This window comes from Stigmatopora argus, chromosome 9 (genome assembly GCF_051989625.1).
Source record: "Stigmatopora argus isolate UIUO_Sarg chromosome 9, RoL_Sarg_1.0, whole genome shotgun sequence".
NCBI classification, from domain to species: Eukaryota; Metazoa; Chordata; class Actinopteri; order Syngnathiformes; family Syngnathidae; genus Stigmatopora; species Stigmatopora argus.
The window spans coordinates 2,532,863-2,552,256 of NC_135395.1; the positions used below are offsets into that span (position 1 = coordinate 2,532,863).

At 37.2% G+C, this 19,394-nt stretch overlaps 3 protein-coding genes across 5 annotated transcripts; 1 reads left to right on the forward strand and 2 right to left on the reverse strand.

Annotated features, from left to right (window-relative positions):
• Window positions 1–206: 206 nt before the first annotated feature.
• Window positions 207–3,637, reverse strand: LOC144082360 (vesicle-associated membrane protein 7-like). 3 transcript variants are annotated; one of them, XM_077609479.1, is made up of 8 exons: window positions 3,476–3,637; window positions 2,996–3,160; window positions 2,155–2,212; window positions 1,790–1,927; window positions 1,549–1,639; window positions 1,374–1,441; window positions 1,195–1,287; window positions 207–838 (listed from the first exon to the last, which is right to left on the reverse strand). In XM_077609479.1, exons 2-8 carry the CDS (start codon window positions 3,139–3,141, stop codon window positions 776–778), a joined length of 657 nt encoding a protein of 218 aa, XP_077465605.1. In that variant the 5' UTR covers window positions 3,142–3,160; window positions 3,476–3,637; the 3' UTR covers window positions 207–775. The 3 variants fall into 3 exon arrangements, with proteins under 3 accessions (XP_077465605.1, XP_077465606.1, XP_077465607.1); XM_077609480.1 differs by having other exon boundaries at window positions 3,472–3,614; XM_077609481.1 differs by lacking the exon at window positions 3,476–3,637 and adding an exon at window positions 3,385–3,469.
• LOC144082361 (DNA-directed RNA polymerases I and III subunit RPAC2-like) lies at window positions 3,636–7,797 on the forward strand. Its single transcript, XM_077609483.1, has 5 exons — window positions 3,636–3,957; window positions 4,352–4,449; window positions 4,536–4,612; window positions 6,609–6,691; window positions 7,594–7,797. Exons 1-5 carry the CDS (start codon window positions 3,919–3,921, stop codon window positions 7,639–7,641), a joined length of 345 nt encoding a protein of 114 aa, XP_077465609.1. The 5' UTR covers window positions 3,636–3,918; the 3' UTR covers window positions 7,642–7,797.
• On the reverse strand, window positions 7,679–19,105 carry LOC144082359 (endothelin receptor type B-like). Its single transcript, XM_077609478.1, has 8 exons — window positions 18,962–19,105; window positions 14,033–14,550; window positions 12,061–12,173; window positions 11,770–11,974; window positions 11,459–11,608; window positions 10,356–10,489; window positions 10,145–10,253; window positions 7,679–9,904 (listed from the first exon to the last, which is right to left on the reverse strand). Exons 2-8 carry the CDS (start codon window positions 14,417–14,419, stop codon window positions 9,764–9,766), a joined length of 1,239 nt encoding a protein of 412 aa, XP_077465604.1. The 5' UTR covers window positions 14,420–14,550; window positions 18,962–19,105; the 3' UTR covers window positions 7,679–9,763.
• Between the last annotated feature and the right edge of the window lie 289 nt (window positions 19,106–19,394).

The following is a 19,394-nucleotide window of genomic DNA, read 5'->3' on the forward strand; positions in this document are numbered from 1 at the left end:
TAGAAAAACAGCGTTTTAAAAAATAATTTTAAAAAAACAACCCCAAAAATACATTAATTTTAAAACGGTCAGGGCATTTTTTTAAGTGAATGCAGTACGCCTTCATAGTACGTAGTCATTACGTTTATGATTGTAATCAGTAAAAACAAAAACAGTATATTATCAACAAGAATACCTTTTTGGCAATTAGGAATGATCATCATTAATCACAGGTCAGATATTTAATATTAGCTGCATAAACACAATAATGTAGAAGATTTATTTTATGTATAATAGTATTACTGTACATCTTTTACTATATGGCATACTATATGATTGGTAAGAAACAAACATCTGGGTTTGATATTACTTGGTTCCAAGCACTGATTTGTTATGTTCTTTGTATATTTTTTGTCCAATATTAATATTCAGGACAATGTTTGTCTGGTAGGTCTTCCGCACTTCTCTGAAGATTGATGCTTCCATACATTAAGTTTCAGTGCACAACAAGCATTGAAATACCAGTCATATTTTTGGTGCATTTAGTTTTCCGTTTGAATACACAGATGCAGTAAAGTGAATGCTACAAAGTAGACCAACAAACTCTTTTAAGACAAGATTACAGTGTCACTCTCTGTTGTAGGCCATCTTTCTGCCGTCTGCCTGGGTGGGACTTCTTCTGAAGTAGCAGCAGTGGGAGGAAGTAAATTAAGAATAATGTCCTTTTTCTGTCCACTGGCAACAATGGTTGAAAAAGCGCTTCTTTCCTTTTCGGCATTAGCCGATTGTTTCCTCATTAGACACAAGAGGGCCAAGTGAGGCCTCCACAGGAAGCAGAGACAATAATGTAAATAACCACCTGAAAGGAGTGGAGAAAAAGTTAATTTCACATTCAACATGAGGTAGTAATCAAAAATATGTTGACATGTAGATGTGGCAGAACAACACTTAAAACACTTCATGAATTAAATGCTACTCTGGTGTTTTTGACCTGTCCTAAAGAGAACAGTGACATCATAATCCTTAGTTTTAAAGCATCTCTAAAGTCAATTGTAGCCTGCCACAGTGTCCTAACTGTTTTTGGGAACTTCTGAAAAGGGCAGCATTAGTTTCTTATAAAAAAAAAATGGATAAAAAAAACTAGCAAACAAGGATCATAATAATCCAATGATAATTTGTGTAACAAAACTAACCATATGACCTCCAATAACTTACCAGGCACACCAGCGCAACAACAAAGGTCAGCTTGAGATTTTTCATACACATGGCTCGGGTCAGATTACGACTTGTGGTCTTAAATGTGACGGACTAAATACAAAAACAGAGAGGTTTTCATCATGTTACTTGAAAAACCAGGCCAGCTCTCCAAGAAACAGTAAGGGCCATTTACTCACAGAATCGACCAGATTTTCTGTTTTGTCAATCAACAACTCCAGTTTCTCCCCTCTCTGAGCAACCAAATCTGCAAAACAAATATGGAGATTGGTAAAGGGGACAACAACAAAAAAACAGCCCAAAAATCTTTTTGTTTTAATCAGTCCAAGAATTCTGTATTCTGTATTGAACCACCTATGTTGCGGACCATGATGCCTTTCAGGTCATCTACTTGCATCTGTGTTTCAGTAAGGCGGTCTGATCCTCGTGGATCTGACTGATGTTTCTGCAGAAGAAAAGGCATAACTAAATGAGATCCCATATTATGTTTTCCACATTCACAAATAGAGGGAGTAACACCTCTTGTCCCCGAAAACATGTATTCAGTGACATGAAAAATAAATTAAAATACTGCGAGGGCTGTTCTCTAATTTACCATCTGGGCAGCCAGTGTCGACGAGAACTCGCTGTTCATAGCGTATGGCAGGGCTGTTTGCGCTCGTGACCCATATGTGGTCTGGAAGCGCCTCTTGATCTCACTAAGGAAGCTGAATGCACGTGACCTTTCAAAGTCCTTTCAAATGTAAAAAAATGGATATGAATAAATATATACAGACACAAGAGGCCATTTATTTTAAAGAAATGCAACTCTCCCACCGACCAGCACATTTTTCCATTTTATAACTATTTGGGAAATCAAAATTTTATTCAGTGTAAGTGTTTAATTGTAAAGTGCTTGAGATGAGAAGCACGTTAAACAATGAAATACTGTATTAAAGGATAATGTTAACCAATACTTACATCATCGGTGATGGACAGGTATATGATTCTGTCATGGCAGATGTAATGAAAGAGATAACTGAAAGACAAAAATGTTAAAGAATATTAATACTCTACCACAGACCCGGTTCACAGGAAATTAAGACAAAGCTGAAAATGACAGTAGCTGATTATACAAAATAGCCATGTATAGCTTATCGACTCATACAACCCTGATTCCAATGAAGTCGAGACCTTATGTTAAAAAAAACAGACCAAAAAAAGATGCTGAATTTCAAATCTTCGTCAACCTAGTGTACTATATTCTTTGTCTTTTTCATTTATTTCATAGTCTCATCTCATTTTCTGAACCGCTTTATCCTCATTAGGGTCGCGGGGGTGCTGGAGCCTATCCCAGCTGACTCCAGGCCAGAAGCGCGGGACACCCTGAATCGGTGGCCAGCCAATTGCAGGGCACAAGGAGAAGGACAACCATGCACACACACCCATACCTAGGGGCAATTTAGAGTGTCCAATCAGCCTACCATGCATGTTTTTGGAATGTGGGAGGAAACTGGAGTATCTGGAGGAAACCCACACAGGCCCGGGAACAACATGCAAACTCCACGCTGATTGACATGACCTGGATTTGAACCCAGGACCTCAGAGCTGTGAGGTCGACGCGCTAACCACTCGCTCCACCCGGCCGCCCATCATCTGATAGTATATATTTGTATTTTAACACAGTATTACTAGTTCATTGGAGTTTCGGTGAGACAGTATAGTGCTAAAATTATACAACATGCAAAGCACCATATGGAGTTAAAAGATGAGAATGAAAGCATAAAATCTGTGAGCAAATGCAAACACCTGCACACCTTACCTGCCATGGCTGTATGTCAATTTGTTATTCTCGGATGGAATTTTGGCCAGGATCTGTTCTGTCACTTCGAGGAAGTTTCCGCCACACCAAGCATGCTTGGCGAGGATGGTGGTTCCACGAGCCACCACGGCAAATAGAATTGCCATGGTAACAGATGTTACGGATCTGGTAAAATCCAAACACAGAATGATGAATGCTGATGATAGCTAGCCCTGAAAATGCCTAGGTCGAGATTCAAATCGCATTGCGAATATTCCCAAAGGACACGAATGACAAACTATGATGACATAGAGGAGTTATATTTTCTTTGCTAATGATGACAATACCAAGCGTTGTACATCCAATGATAGTGTTAAAAAAATATGCACCAACAGTAAAGGGAAACGCACATGAAATGATTACTTAAAAGTTTTGATAAGTTGTGATCAAAGAGGCATGTTTACGCAAAACATGACCAAATAATAAGACTTCCGCACCTACCAAATCCCTTTCGAGTGACTTCTGCTTAGAGAACCCAACCTCCGGACCGGAAAGAAATCTACTAGGATTGCTGGGTAATGTAGTCTATTTTTATAATTCATATTCAAGAAACTATATAGACTCGTTGATGTTGAACTACTTCCGTTATATGTCAGGTTGAGCGAGTGTTGCGTCATAATATTGCGACAGTAACGTGCATCTTTCTCTTTACCTCTGCCTTTGCCTAACAGAATTTTAGAGCGAAGGGCTTTACATTTTTAGATTCATAATTCACATTTAAAAGAAAGAAAAAAATCACAGGAAAATGTATTTATTCCCGATTTTCCTTTCTTTATCAATCCGTTAAAAAAGAAGAAAAAAGATCACTTCATCACACAGTTGCCTGACAGACATCATCGCGAGTTGTTTAACGCGTGTTGTTGAGGGAGGTGTTAGCGATCGGCATGGCTGCTGAAAGCGAGAAGAAACGTATTCTAGAAATGGTAAGAAACATCAAACGGACAAATAATTTATGACTGTGATTTTTGTGAATAGCCTTACCTCTTACTCGACAATAAATAGGTTTAATTGTAAACTTACGCACCAAGATACAGTACAAAGCTACAGTGGCGGAGGGTAGGTTGAAATGATCCTTTACACGTGGACCATCCACCATCAAAACAAGCACCACGTGTACACTCAAACCCCGCACTTTACTTAGCGATCTTAATTCTACGTTGCTCCATTTCGGAAAAGCAATGATTTGATATATACGAATTGGATCTCTGTATCTCCTTAGTTCAACATGCGGTGGGACCCACCAGGTAGCGCTGTTGAAGAGTAATATTTAAATATTTGTAGTACTCTGCTTAAATATTTTCTGCAATGTCATTTTAGGTCCAAGCTGATGGTTCCGATGAGGGCAGTGTGACATTTGTGATGCATGATGAAGACCACACACTGGGGAACTCACTGCGATATATGATCATGAAAGAGTCAGTATATTTCGATCAAATTCAAGTCATGTTAAACTCATTTGAAACCAAAATCCACAATGTCTTGCTTTCTTTCTTTACACTAGTGAGTCAGTTGAGTTTTGTGGCTACACGATCACCCATCCATCAGAGAGCAAGATCAACTTTCGGATTCAGACACGAGGTAAAGCTAACCTGATCCTGACTATTATTTGTATTGTTGAATATTCTGTCTTTGACCAGATGTGCAACATGATAAGATATTTTTTTTGCATGTGCTAGAGCACTTCCACCAAAGCACAGGAATGGAATATGGATGAATGAAAGACAAACTAGGGATCATGTACTTTTCTATTCACAAAACACTGGCCCAGAATAACAACACATTTTTGCAGTGTTTTATTAGAATCCCCCACCCTGCTGTGATCCCTCAAATGGGCATTAAAATTTCAGTCTACTGTACTCTGCGCCAATTCTCCCTGCTTTACCAATCCCATATGAAAATGGGTGTGTTGCATCAGGGAAATCATCATAGTTTCAAAATTCAAACGGAGGAATAACTGTTCCAGACAAATCATACCAATTCAGTAACCTGTGGTAACCTCTGTTAAGGGAAAATAAAAACAAAAGCAACTTTTCCTTTTTTCCCCCCAAAGTATTTATTTTTTGCACACCCCAGAGAGAAGACAACACCCATGTAGGTATGCAAAGAATCAGTCAGAAAGTTGGGGGGGAAAAAATAAACCCTTTAACTGAGCTGCGTTGGGTTTGGCATTACTTGCATCTCATCTTGAAACTTCTTTTGTCTTCAGTCTTTGGTCTCTTCAATTTTTTGTTTGTGCATGTGGTTGAATTGACATTAAACTTTACATTCATTTAATGCTAAATTAAAGATAAAATAACTTTTACATTACATTTGCACAAATGTGAATTGTTTAACATTTAGACTTCCACAAATTGTGTGTTGCCTTGAGCAGAAATTTGGATCTCAGAAAGTCAGTTAACATTTGCTTTGCCTGGACTGGAAATGTGACTTTCATATCTTCCTTATCTTTCCTAAAAGCATATCCTCACGAGGGTAGCAGCTGTACTGAGGCTTTGCCAAGAAAAAAAGTTGTCCCGTAGCTTTTAATAAACCCAACATTGAATTTTTATGATGGAGAACAATCTTTGCATGCAAAAGTCAACTAACATATATTCATCACAACCAATGTCAACACAAAACTGAGACATCTTTATATCTTTGGCTCAAGATTGAATTCTTGGAGAATTTTTGGCCTCATGCAAATCATCCTGTAAACAAGTTAGCTCCCCAGGATCAGCCAGGGCACATGTGCCTTGTTTATTGGAAACTAATAAATGGGTCTGTTAAGGAACTTTTAGTTTTCACATGCATTTCTTGCTGGCTTGTTTTCTTACACAAGCAAATTCTCTTTCGCTTTCTTTTTTTCTTTCAATATTTAACATTAGATTGCCATATTCTACAGCCATTTTTTATTACACTTATGCCACATTGCATTGTTTTTGTAATTTATTTTGTGTATATCAAAAAACTGTAACACCTCTGCAGTATAAATACACGTGGTAGTTTGGAAATATACAATTAATATTCATATTTGTCTATATGAAATACTTTAGCTGTACTCTCACTTGGAAGTATGACATTCCCATCAATAGATTCTTGATAAATTCATGCAGAATGTCCCTCCGAGCACGTTACACTTAGATCCTCTTTTGAAAGATGCAGTCTGATTTGACTCAAGCTGATTAGAGACAGATTCCAACCTTAATGTTTTTTTTTGTCATCTGAATTCTGTTCTGGGGCGCAAATGATATCACGTTTCACAAATTGTTGTTTTTATTAAATCCTGATGGCATTAAAGGAAAGACATTTGGTTTCAATGGGAAAAAAACTGAATTTGGCTGTGAAGAAATAGTCTTGTGTTGCAAATTAGCAAGCACTCATGTTCAAGATGTTTGCTGTCCACTCGCCATTATGACCCATTAATAGTCATGCAAAGACATTCTTTTGGCCTTCTGGTTCAAAACAGTCCCTATAGATTTAAATTGATAGCAATCTTAGAATTTAGATAACAGTAAATGATTGTTGACTCTCCAGTTTTATTTTTTTTGGGTGGGTCATCATTTTCTTACATGTACATGCTTTATTTTTTATTCAGATGGGACTCCTGCAGTGGAGCCTCTAAGGAGAGGTCTGACACAGCTCCGAGATGTTTGCCAGCATGTTCTCAACACATTTGAGGTAAACCTTCACAGACTTAAAATCTCAACAAAGTCAGCAATACTCCCTAAATATAAATAATGAGCAAATGTAATCACAAAAAATAAATTTTTGGAATGGTTTTGGCGCGCAGATTACCGACCTCTTTTTTTCCTTTTTTTAAATTTATCGTGCAATGAATTAACATATTGCATACCACGAAAGACTTAGTTGTAGCATCGAATTAAGTTGCTCAATTTTGCATTCTCTCACACTGTGTACGGCTAGATTTCACTTTCTGGAGTTATTTGATCTTTGCTCCATGTTAGTCCTCAATAAAGTTTTTAGGAAAATACGAAATCATACATTTCAAAGTTCCGCTCTGCTAAGTAATTCACCGCGTGAGTCAAATTTCTAATGATTTACTCGTCTGATTTGCTTGAAAGGGAGCGAAGATTAAATTACTGTGAAAAAGAAATTTGTTTGGAATGGTTTTTTTAATTTCCTTCCTGTATTTACACGGTTTGTGGTGTAGAAACTAAATGGATAAGAAATATGCAAACAGCAGCACACGTTAAATAGCCTCCACATGACTCGGTCAACAACATTCAGCTCAAGTAATCTCTTCAACTCTACAACTAGGTATGACAGCCCTTTCTTTTAGAACATTAGATGTCCGATCCAAATTGTGAAATCTCCAGATCAGAGAGAGATTAAGGACGGCTTTGTCGGAATGTCACACATCATAATTCCAATGTATGAAATGGTGCACTATGATGTTTTTTGGTTTACCGTGGAAGGATTTTGAGCACAACTAATTAAGCTCCTGATAAATTGACAGTTTATAATCGAGGCAACCAACTGGCTGACAAACACACAATTAGGCACAAGTAATATTTTCATATGATTCTCAAAGGAATTCATGTTCTTTCTGCTTGTTTCAGGCAAAAGTAAATGAGTTCAAAGAGAATCAGGAGCAACCCATAGAATGAGGACCAACAGCCCTTAAAATCAACATAATATCCTGTATATAAAACTTGTCTTGATTTATGTAGTGTTGTTTTATACAGTGGGCAACAAATGACAATGTAATAACACTGTTCATTTACATTTAAAACAATAAATACATTTGATTTCCTCAACACAAACATTCGCTGGGATGTGTTGTCATTCCTTTATGTATGAAAACATTGATATAACCTTTATAACATTAAATTGTTCTCATCTGTTCTTTTGTTAAGTGGTGTGACATTTCGATCTTAAAACTCAATTACCTGAAGAATATTATTTTATGTTGTGCTGCCTGGACAGAAGCTGAAAAAGATGCTTTTACTCCGGGCACTCTAGTTTCCTCCCTCACTCCAAAAAGAATATGCATGGGCACCGATTCAGGGTGTCCACCGCCTCTGGCCGAAGTCAGCTGGGATAGGCTCCAGCACCCATGCCCCCCCGCGACCCTAATGAAGATAAAGCGGTTCAGAGGTTCAGAAAATGAATGAATGAATGAGTGGAACCTGAAAACAAGGAATAAAATAACAAACTCATCCAAAATGTTATAGAAGTATTGGCACTTTTATCACATTTGCAATTGATACTATACATGTGCTATACATTTTTTTGTATAATATTCTGTATAATGAAATATATTGAGTGCTTTCAGAACACTTGCAATGTCTATTTAAATACGTCTTTAAACAAGACCACACAAAATTAATTTATCAATTACAATTTGTTCATTTTATAGAAATATGAATATATATAAAAAATATGCTCCATATGTATAAACAAAAGCAAAACGGGTTGCTTAAAAACAAACCACAATCATTCACAACTAATGAAAAACAACTTATCCATTGGTCTCTGAAGTGAATTCCTTTGTGACTGATCAATCAACCCGAAAGTCCCAATGATGGCAACCATACAACGACAGTTGTGAAAATAAGAGCTTTCACCACATGAGGACCATCTTAAAAATGTTTTCTTGCACCATATTATCATAAGTTTAAACAAGCAGGGAATGTAGAAAAATAGCCATTTCTCTCCCAAAATAGCTATTATTTGGTACATACACATGCAGTTGTGTAAAAAAAAAAAGATTGGTCCCTCCCTTCATGAAAGACATCTGTTTTATTTGAATTTTTGTATCTGTTTATAAGGGGAGAAAACTATTCCTAACCTTAGGGGTCCTGTGTCAGTGTTGCCTGAAGACCTTTTGATGATCTCCAAGATCTTTGGTAAAATAAGTTTTGGAGTCAAAAGTTGCATTTTCATGAAAGTCATATGTACTAAAGTGAACACAGGATTTCAGAAAAAGACTGAGAAGGTCCAAGAAGACTGTGTGATAACTTAAGTTAATCACTTTTTCCACCAAGGACGATGTAGGTTTAGAATTTTTTCCTTGTAGAGAATGAAAAGAATAAAACATTTCTTTAAAAACTGCATTCAGGTACGTATTTTTCTTTTGTGTTACTAAACAAGATTTACATTTTTTTAACATTATGCAACAACAACAAAGAAGAAATAATTCAGTGACAAAACACTTTTTCACACCACTGTAGTTATCCTCCATATCAAGGAGCATGACATACGATTTTCTCTGGAAAATGGTGTTGTTAAAGGCACGCAAAAACATTGCTTGGTTTTGGATAATGATTACATTTAGATTTATAAGCATGATTAGTATTTATAAAGCAATAACTAAGTCACTTTTGTCTCTTTTCATCCTCTTTGAAGTTATAAAAGCTCCTGCATAGTTATCTCTTGTTACTTTCTGTTCTACAACTTTTTACATCTAGCCGACTATGCTTCTGCAATTTAGAAGCATTCCTGTACAGGCATTCAAGTGTCTTGATAAATGTTTTTTTAAGTGTCCACTGTGTTTCCAGAGCCTTCCCACAATTTGTGAATAAATGAGGGAAACATTAGGGTCATCCCTCTGTGGGTATAGTCCTGTTTGGGCTGATCCATTGATGTTTTTCTGTCCACTTCAGATTTCAAGCAAAAAAAAACAAAAAAACCTTCTACCTACATTAGCTCTGCTATCCCATCGACTGTCATTGCAAACAGTTACACTGGGTTTAAAAAAGAAGAGGAGGTTAGTGTGCAGTTGGGTTTTCATGAGGAGCTTGTGTATTTCTGACTGGAGCGGGAGCTGGAGCGATTTAGTCCATTGCCATGGTAGGAACCCTTCCAACCAAGGCCCGAGCCTCGTTCATCCAGTGTAGATGTTCCATAGCACCAACAGCATAGGCAAGACTGCAGGAACACAATGGTTATTAATGCAGGAAACCAGTGAGTCCGCCCGAGAGGACTTTCACATGCACTAACACACAATGGGGATATGTGTTGACGTGCAAGTGGACTGCAGGAACAGCAGAAACAAAACAAAACCAACAGTGAGGACGTCCGTCTTGTGTTATTATTTTTTTATTTTTTGTTTTTCTGGCATTTGGCTTGGTTTGACAGATATCTTTTTAACTGTGTTAGCAATCTTACCTGGAAGCAGTTTTTGAACTTCTGACTCACAAAATAGAGGGCAATGGGGTTAATGCAGGAGTTCAGGGAAGCCATGTTGATGCCGATGTAATCCATCACCAAGAGGAAGCTAAAAGTTGTGGGGTGTGGTGACACGAGTTTGCAGTGAATTCAACAGGAAGTCACCAAGCTTGAGAACAATGAGTTCTCTTGATGTAAAGTTTTTGCTTACCTGAGGAGTTCACAGCGGTTTGGGTCATTTGGGTCATAGACTGTTTTCTTCAAAATGCGGCTGAGGTGAAGTGGAAGCCAGCAGAGAGCAAAAATCACCACGAGGCAGAAAACTGTCTTGGCCACTTCCCTCCTCTAGAAAAAGAAAATAGGATACTGAAATTCAGACCTTAGCTGCTATCGTTTAAAATGTCTTGCCAGATTTTAAGGACTAAAATTCAATTCAATTATTGATTGTTTGTCCTCCTCCCCAGAAGCATTTACACTACCGTTTTTTAAAACAAACTGGAGAAGTTTAAATTACAATGTAATATTTGTCAGCAGATTTGGTGTACGTACTATATTGTCGTAGAAAACAAACATTTAGGATGGTGTCACGGAGGTTGAGTAGTTATTACATCGACCTCACAGTTCTGAGATCAAGTGTTAAATCCCTGGTGGTTCCTGACTTTCCTGTGTGGAGTTTGTATATGCACTCCGCTTTCTCCCCATATCCCGAAAACAGGCATGTTAGGCTTAATGATCACTCAAAAAATTGTCCCTAGCTATTAGTAGATGGTTATCAGTCTTCTTGTGCACTCCAATTGGCTGGGCACCAACTAAGGGTGTAGCCCAGTAGGTGGGCTACTCCCTACTACCCGTTGTTGGATGGGATATGCCCCCGCGGCCCTCGTGAGGATAAGCAGCTCGGAAAATGAATGGATGTTTTTATTAACAATAATTATGAATGAAGGTTTTCTTCATTTAAGTAAAAACTTTCATTTTTCGGGATTTTAAACAAGCTGTCATGTACAGTACATTCAAGCTGCTACAAATCGGATTGAAAATGACTGTCATTTTTAAATTTGGGGAGTAAAAATATAAAGAGATCTTAATAAAAAATGATATTGTTGAATTCAGTGTTTTTTGGAGTCTATATGCAATAGCAATAGTCAGAATCGCTAGAGAGAGAAAACATCCTACTGTGTGTTAAATTAACACCAAGATCGTAAATTCATAATCACTTTTAAATTCAGAATCAACATTGCATCAAATGATCATTATAATTATTTCTGCTATGCTTATTAACCACCTTACACCATACCACAGTTTTTCCAGTTATACCTGTTTCATGTGGTCATTGAGTGCAATCCGCATGCCTTTTTTGCGACTCAGCATCTCGCAGGACATGAGCGTGTAAAAGATTCCTGTACAGGCAAGCGGTAGGCAGAAGTAGAATCCAAACAGCCACCAGTCTTTTATGTCTTGGTAAAACTGGAACAATGGAAAAACTCATAGTAACTGTATTTTCCATTGTTGCAAACACCTTAACTTTCATAAATGTATTGTCCTTCAGCATTTAAGGTATTGACAGACTATTTTATATTATGGGGGCATAACATTTTTTTGCAAATGTGATGGATTCAGGTCAGTACCTTTACAAAGTTGGAGGTCTGTTCTGGATGCAGCAGACACACACGTAACTTGTTGCCTCTATACGGAATCTCCATCATGTCGAACGCAAGTGCCTCAGGTACTGCTAGCAGCACAGCAATCACCCAAATGAGAGTCACCTCCACAACTTTCCACACAGGGATGCCTATCCCCTTCACCCTACTCCATGATGTCACGGCATGGTAGCTGCGGATGCATTGCAAGCAAATCTGGTTTAAGCACTTTGAGCACTTCAGTTCTGCAGAGTTTTTGCAAATTACAATAAAACCCACCGGTCCACACTTAAAGCACAAAGGCTAAGGACAGTAATACCCACTGAAGCTTTTTGGATAAATGGTATCATCTTGCAGACATACACCCCGAATGGCCAGTCCTCTGCTATTAACTGGGGATAATGATAAAAACAGACAAATTTGTGGTTAGAGAACAGTTTATTACTTTTGGGCTAAATTCTATTCCTCTGTGTTTCCTCTTATTATATGAAAGTTAAAGCCAAAACAAACATTGGTGTGAGCCTCCTAACAGATGAATTATTCCTCCCAAGGGGTGATCTAATCAGTTCAGCATCAGGGCAGTGTCTCAGGTTATTGTTTTTGTGTGCAAAAAAGCTCTACTTTTCCAAACCTCGATGGCCTTTTGAACACACTGACAGTTAATCTCACTTCTGACTGCTTCCCATTGTTGTTACACTAACATTCACTACACAGGAATAACAGAAGTATTCAATTTTCAAGATTCAAACTGTTTTAAATGAAACAAAACATCCACATTCATGGATATTCTGTTAGATTTATGAGACAATTGAACATTGATATGTTCAGACTTTTTTTCCCCCTCTTACCTTGAAAAAAAACCAAAGGCCACAAATGAGGGCTGTGGGGGTGCTGGAATCTATTCCCGATAACAATGGGCAGTAGGTATGATACACCCTGAATTGGTTTCCAGCCAATTGTAATATGTATACTATATGTAAAAATATTTTTTTCCTTTTTAAAGGTGCAGACTGGTTGTGTAATTAGCCCATTTGATTGTACCTTCCACTGGATTCTAGCCAACTGGATGTTTCAACACGTGTGGCAACAATGCCCTTGATTAAAAACAACTGTGGTTATCTACTTCAGACTATCCAACAAGACACAATTTAACACAGATTTTTCAAGGCTGTAACAAATTGCACATAGGGAATCAATTTTGCGCAAAGACATAATAATTTAAATACTGTCCGGAAGATAATGAAATCTTGAGATGTTGTGGTGTAATGACAGCAGTAGTTAAAATGTTGGGGAGTCTTGTACAAAGTATAAAAATGCTACTTTATTTTAGTCCCTGTAAGATTATGCCAAATATTTTGGACACTCAATGATATATTTCCTGGTTTAATAAAGGTTAAAAATGAGGTTCACACATAAACCTGCTATGATCTCACTTTGTGAAGTTGTGGTAAACAAAATCCCTTATAATTAATTTGTTCAAGTTTGACCTTTTTAAAACACTACTTTGCATTAAAATGGACACGTTTTTGTTTGTGTGTCTGTGGGTGGGTGTTTACCTCATGACAACTCCTGATGGCTCTTAAGCCAATTGTGGTAGGGTGTAATGTGTAATGAGGTTTAGTACTAGCGAGGCAATTGATCCCTCTTCGTAGACAGAACAATAACATTCATTCAAGCCCCAAGTCTAATTTCAAGTCATATGGGAGTTTTCACTCAATCCCTTTTTTCTTTAGATTTTTTTTCTGGCCCAAGAGTGCTGTGTTTTGCGAAGAGTATGTGTCTTCTGTTACATGTCAATCATTTTAGAAGCTATTGGTTATCCATAAGTTACTTGCATACTATTTAAAAATGGGAAGAAATGCTATAGTACTGTAATTTTCAGACGATAAACTTTTATTTTTTTACCTTTTGCTTGTGGTTTATAGTCAGGTACAGGTTATAGACTGGAAATTACGGTAATTGATGTAAGGTCAGAATTGTAGTTTTATTCTCGTGTTTCTGAATACTATTCTGATTTAATCAGATCATTTCATTCATAGGACATTGAATTGAACAAATATTAGAGCTAAACTGCCAAAACAAGCATCGGGAGCTTTACCACATCACATACTATATCAGAGTTTTGCCTTTCTCTAGAGGATTTGAGTGGGTTTATTGAGTCTTAAATCATTATGAAACCCTCAGCTCTGCTTCTGCCTGGTGAAACAGGGAAGCAAAACCACAAACAGAAACCCAGAATAACACACTTTACCTTATACACATTGATGGGGATTGCAATGACGATATATAGTAGGTCCCCCAATCCCAGGCTGCCAATCAGGACGTTGGGCCCATTCCTCATGCACTTGTTCTTGTATATAATTCTTAGCAGTGTAGAGTTGCCAATGATCCCGACCACAAAAATCAGGCAGGACACAATGGTGTTGACATACTTGAAGGCATGCTTAATCTCTGTGGGCTTTGAACACATGGGGGGTGAGGAGCCCCTCGGCCCGGCTGGCTGCGAGTATAGGCGTGGGATGGAAGAATTATTATTGAAAACTTCCGAAGAGTCAAACACAGTCGGGGAGTCCCGGATGAACCGAGAGGTCTGAACCTCAACAGCCATCAGGAAACAAAGCAAAGAGATTGCTTTCATTGTGAAGCAAGGGAGCTTCTTCAACTGGGAGGTGTTTCCTTAGTAAAGGGCACGCAGCAGTCGTAACATATAAGCTCACACACCCATTTTCCACACTTATTGGCTTTTGGTCTGGGTCCTTGCTGTTTGTCCTGCAGAGAAAATAGACAAATCATGATGTAGGACAACCCGAAAAACAGCTGTCTGTGTTTACAAGTGAGCCATCAAAACGACTTGTAATCTTATCACATTAACGCCCGAGGCTGAAATTTCCATTACGTACACGGTAATTTCTTACCAGTGATAAACATCATGTTCACTTCAACTGTGAGGGTTGGGAATGAATGATCACTGCCTAGGCTACCATTTAAATGGCAGTGTATGAGTCAAATAAAGTAATTGAGGAAAATGTTGTCTTCAGAACTCATCAATTTGATTCTGTTCTTCTTGTCATTGCCACTGAAAGAGTTAATTTATTAGTCATTGTAAGCTGCTGTAAATAGTAAATAAGTGAATGTGAGGTTTTATAAAGAGTTGTTGGCCAATAAAAGCATTCTTGTAGTAATACATTTAGGTGCGCACAATTAAAAATTGTCTTTCTAAGAATTATTTTAATGTATACAAATCTTCAATTATAAATATCTTAACATTTCATTTGTGCATTATTGCCAAACATTGGGTGTAACTCTGGAGCATGAGTTTGTCGCTATTTAAATATATTCTATTTGTCATTTAAAAAGAAAAATCGGCAAATTTATTGGTTGCACAGGTATTATTAGATGACAAATGTACATGAAATGTATCGAGTTTAAGGGGAAAAATGCCCCTTGAACACACTTTCAGTTACGTTTCGTACGAATAGATGGAAACCACTGAGCGAGCATTGCCAAGATGTGGACCGAATATCCTGATTAAACCCTAACGCATGGCTTCTAACCAACGCTGTATTAAATGTAATTTCTATGATGTGGGCTGTTTCCTACAATCGAGGGGTTTACAGGAGTTGTCCTGATGACATTCGAGAATGCTGATATTGAGTGATCATGCCCCTCCTGATCATACGATCGTTGCCATTCCCTCAGTTAAATTGGATTGGACATCTATCGCTGTCAATGGCAGCCAATGATTTAATTCTTATAGAAAAAAAAAAAAATACATTTTAAAAACCTGATCTTTTTCACCCCATTCCGATCTTTAAAAAATAAATGGGGTATTTTTTCATGTTTGAACATTTGACTTCGTTCTAATTGGAGTACATCGCTCCATTCATTCATTCAATCCCTGTTGACAAGTGAAGCCAGTAAGCATTCCTGGAAGGCATCGCAGTTCACACTGTACAATTAAGATTGCTCTTAATTGTGCTTATCATAAGAGAAAGGTGTTTGTTGTGTGTCTTTTCTTTAGGTAGGATATCCTTGGTAATACTTTGTTGGTTTTTGTTGTAGTGAATGTTCACCATTATCGAAAGAAATGGTTATATTCAACTTTTCAAATGAAACTTTCATCCAAGGCAAGAGTAAACTGATCCATGATGCTAATCCTCTTACATCCTTAAGCCATGAAGCATTTCAGACTGCCCATTTACTTGTTAAAGTAATTATACTCGCTAGGCAAATTAAATAGCAAAAATAATGCATTAGATTACAGTTGTCTTTAATACAAAAAGCGGGGACATGGAAGTAATGTGCTACTGACACAACTATCCGGTGGGAATCTTTAAGGAACTGTATTGTATTCTTGACTTTTCATGGGTGAATTGAGCAGCTGGCAGAAACAAATCCCCTAATACAAACATTTTTGTATGATGAATTGAACAGAGAGTTTTGCCATGTGTTTTGCAGAGGTAAATGTCAAACAAATGGAATGGTGATGATGATGAAACCAATTTACGAGTTGGATGAGAAACTAGTATGTTGAGTGTGCACACGTGGGTGTGTCATGTGCAGCCTGTTGCATGATTTGCCAGAAGCAACTCTTAGAATAACAAAATGTCTATAATATGTCCCATGCTTAGAAGTTCTAGCAGATAAAGTCAGCACATCACCACCTCAAGTTTTAGTCTGTCTCAACTACAATGTTGCTGAATGCACAACCTGCCAAATATCTAGTAGCCAGGATTGATGCACTAATGTCCCAAACACAAAGGCTTGTTGTATTTACACAAAGAAAAAAACACATGAATGAAGTCACACATGTGACAATAGAAAAATGGGACACTTCCCACCCCCATCCTTTCTCCGGTTGTTCATTTGTGATGGCTGTTTTTTTTTCTTTTTTTTCAAGAGACGAGTGCATTAATGATCACCGTACATAAAAATCCAACTTTTACCAATGTTTAATGCATAACAACATGAGTGTTTGACCTGGTTGAAGTTTTGCAGTAAAGGCATTAGTAAATCAAAATGTGAGAATTCTCTAACAGATTAAGTGCTGAGATAACGGCGATAGAGAATATTTCATCTTATTTGGTGTATATGTTGCACATTAATGAAAACTCCTGGTATCTCAGCTGCGATGGGATAAATACTTTAGAAGAGCATGAAAAAGGGCATTCTTTCATTCGTTTTCCGATCCACTTACGCTCACAAGGGTCACGAGGGGCCCTGGAGCCTATTAAATTCAGTCAGCAGGGGACACTCTGAATTGGCTTCCAGCCAATTGCAGTAAAAGGAATATTTTGATGCAAATCAGATTGCGCCTCTGATATGATGGAGGACTTTAAGGTTACATCTCACAAGAGAAAGGGGAACTACAACAACAACTAATTGAGTGGCTCCTAGTAACTAAAGATTATTTGGGGCATGTTCACTCATATAATAATTATGTATGATTTGATGTGTACATTTACTAAGTCACATTGATTTACTATGTAAACTATACATGGTGAAGTGGATATTTAAAAATGTAAATTAACAAACCATTTTTTTTACATTTTAAGGTTGGAATATTATATAATCATATGTTTTAATAAATAGTGTGATGCAAATTTGTTTAAAAAAAAACCTTCAACATTATTCTTTGTTTCAACATGTACGCTACTGACCTGCCCATGTGCTATTCGTAAGAGTCTTATTTTAAAGGGTCAAGTGGATGAATATTCGCCTAAACACTAAATGTGCCTTAATAATGATTATCATAATCATCTTTATCTTCTGAGGATGTTCTCATCTTTGATGCATTTTTTTTTCACTCTGTATCCTCATCGGCCCCTTTTTGTCTTGTCAGGCGCAAAATATAAACTCATAGAAACAAAACCAAACTCATTCACCTAACACAATCAATTGAAAAGTCTTTTACTAAATTTCCATTATCTCATCTACATCTGGTTGACTTGTTTACAGTTACATTAGATTGGATAAACCTTTATGAAAACAGGATCACATACTACTTGACTTCATTCTAGCTGTGGATCCCCTTCACAGATGTTTCCCTGTACGCTTTTTTTCTCTCTCTTACAGACATTTTTCCTTTTGACAGTTATTCGTTTTTTTAAATTCTACTGTAAATTCTGGTACTTTGGGCCTGACTCTCATCTGTGGCTACATTTGTGTGCGTGCACTTGTGTGACTTCTACTTGTGAGTGCCAGCAATAAACCCATCATGTGTGTGGGAGCAGAAAAAAAAAAGGGGGGGGGGTGGCTCTCTGATCTTTAGGAACGGACATGTCTCCAAACCTCCAACCTGATTATGTTCTTTCTAACTTGAACAAGAATATTATTGAAGACAATTGTGAAAATCCCAGACACAAATCAATGCTTGTCTTTTTCTCTTCATGTGTTCCACACTCATTGCCCACCTCCTGTAAACCTGTGATAATAAATATGGTTTACTCAGTGCTGTTTTAATTTGAAACTGTAAAAACATAAAGTGGTTTCTATAGTGTGATTTCACAGCATGATCCAAATTAAAACCATGCACGCACATTATTAGATCCTCCTTGGCTAATTGTTATTTTCTTTGCACAGCGACAAAATGCACAAGCATAAGAATGAATAAATAATGGTCACTGTATTTTAGCAACATCTGAGAGACAAGTATCATTTCAATCTTGTGAAATCTACAAAATGAACTGGCTTTGGTGTAAGTTTATGAAAGTAAAAATGCCAAAATGAAGGGATCATTTCTAATTAATTATTTATTTAATACTTTTAATTTCTTACTTACTGGATAATTAAAACTTGGTCACTGGTGACATATGGTACTGTAGTAATAGTAATGCAAACTCTTTAAACTATATCTTACTGTCTTTAGGGAGGCAAAAACGTAACATATATATTTGTATATAAATATATACACAAACATGTTTAGAAATGCAACTATACCCATAAATTCACCTTTTTAAATAATATTTTTTCCATTTCTCTGTTATTTTGAACAATTATTTTGGAAGATCATTAGAACCCACTTTAGCACCATCACAGCAATATGTATACACTGTAATACTTAAACTTTCCATGAATGGCATACATTTTGTCAATAGAGGCAGACCTCAGATATAAACAATCGATGTTAAGAGGTAGTGTTTCTGCACATGTTTAACAAATTAGAGTATAGCCTACTTACCAAAGAATGAAATTGATGTAGTTGAAAACAAGTTTAAAATTTCCTCCTTAACCTTCCACCAGATTTCCAGTAATTCTCTTGAGGGTAAAGAAAAGTTGCCAGGGACCTTTGTGTCAATCCAGTACGTCCTATTGGTGTTTGGCTCCTCTCCACTCCTCCTTGTCTGCGAACTGGAGCACAAAGCGCGGCTTTATATGCGGCAAACACACAACCAATCACGTGAAAGCATTGATGCCCCAAGTGCGCTTTGACTATGTGTCACTCTCCTCTCTTATGTTTCAGTTGTTGACATATATTGAGAATTTTGTTATGTTGTGGTGAAGCTCGCCAGATGCGTAACAAATACACTTTACAGATATTCACTGGCCACATAAGGTCAATCTGTCATTCGAAATTGATTGATACTCTTGAATGGTCAGCTGTACCTAATGTT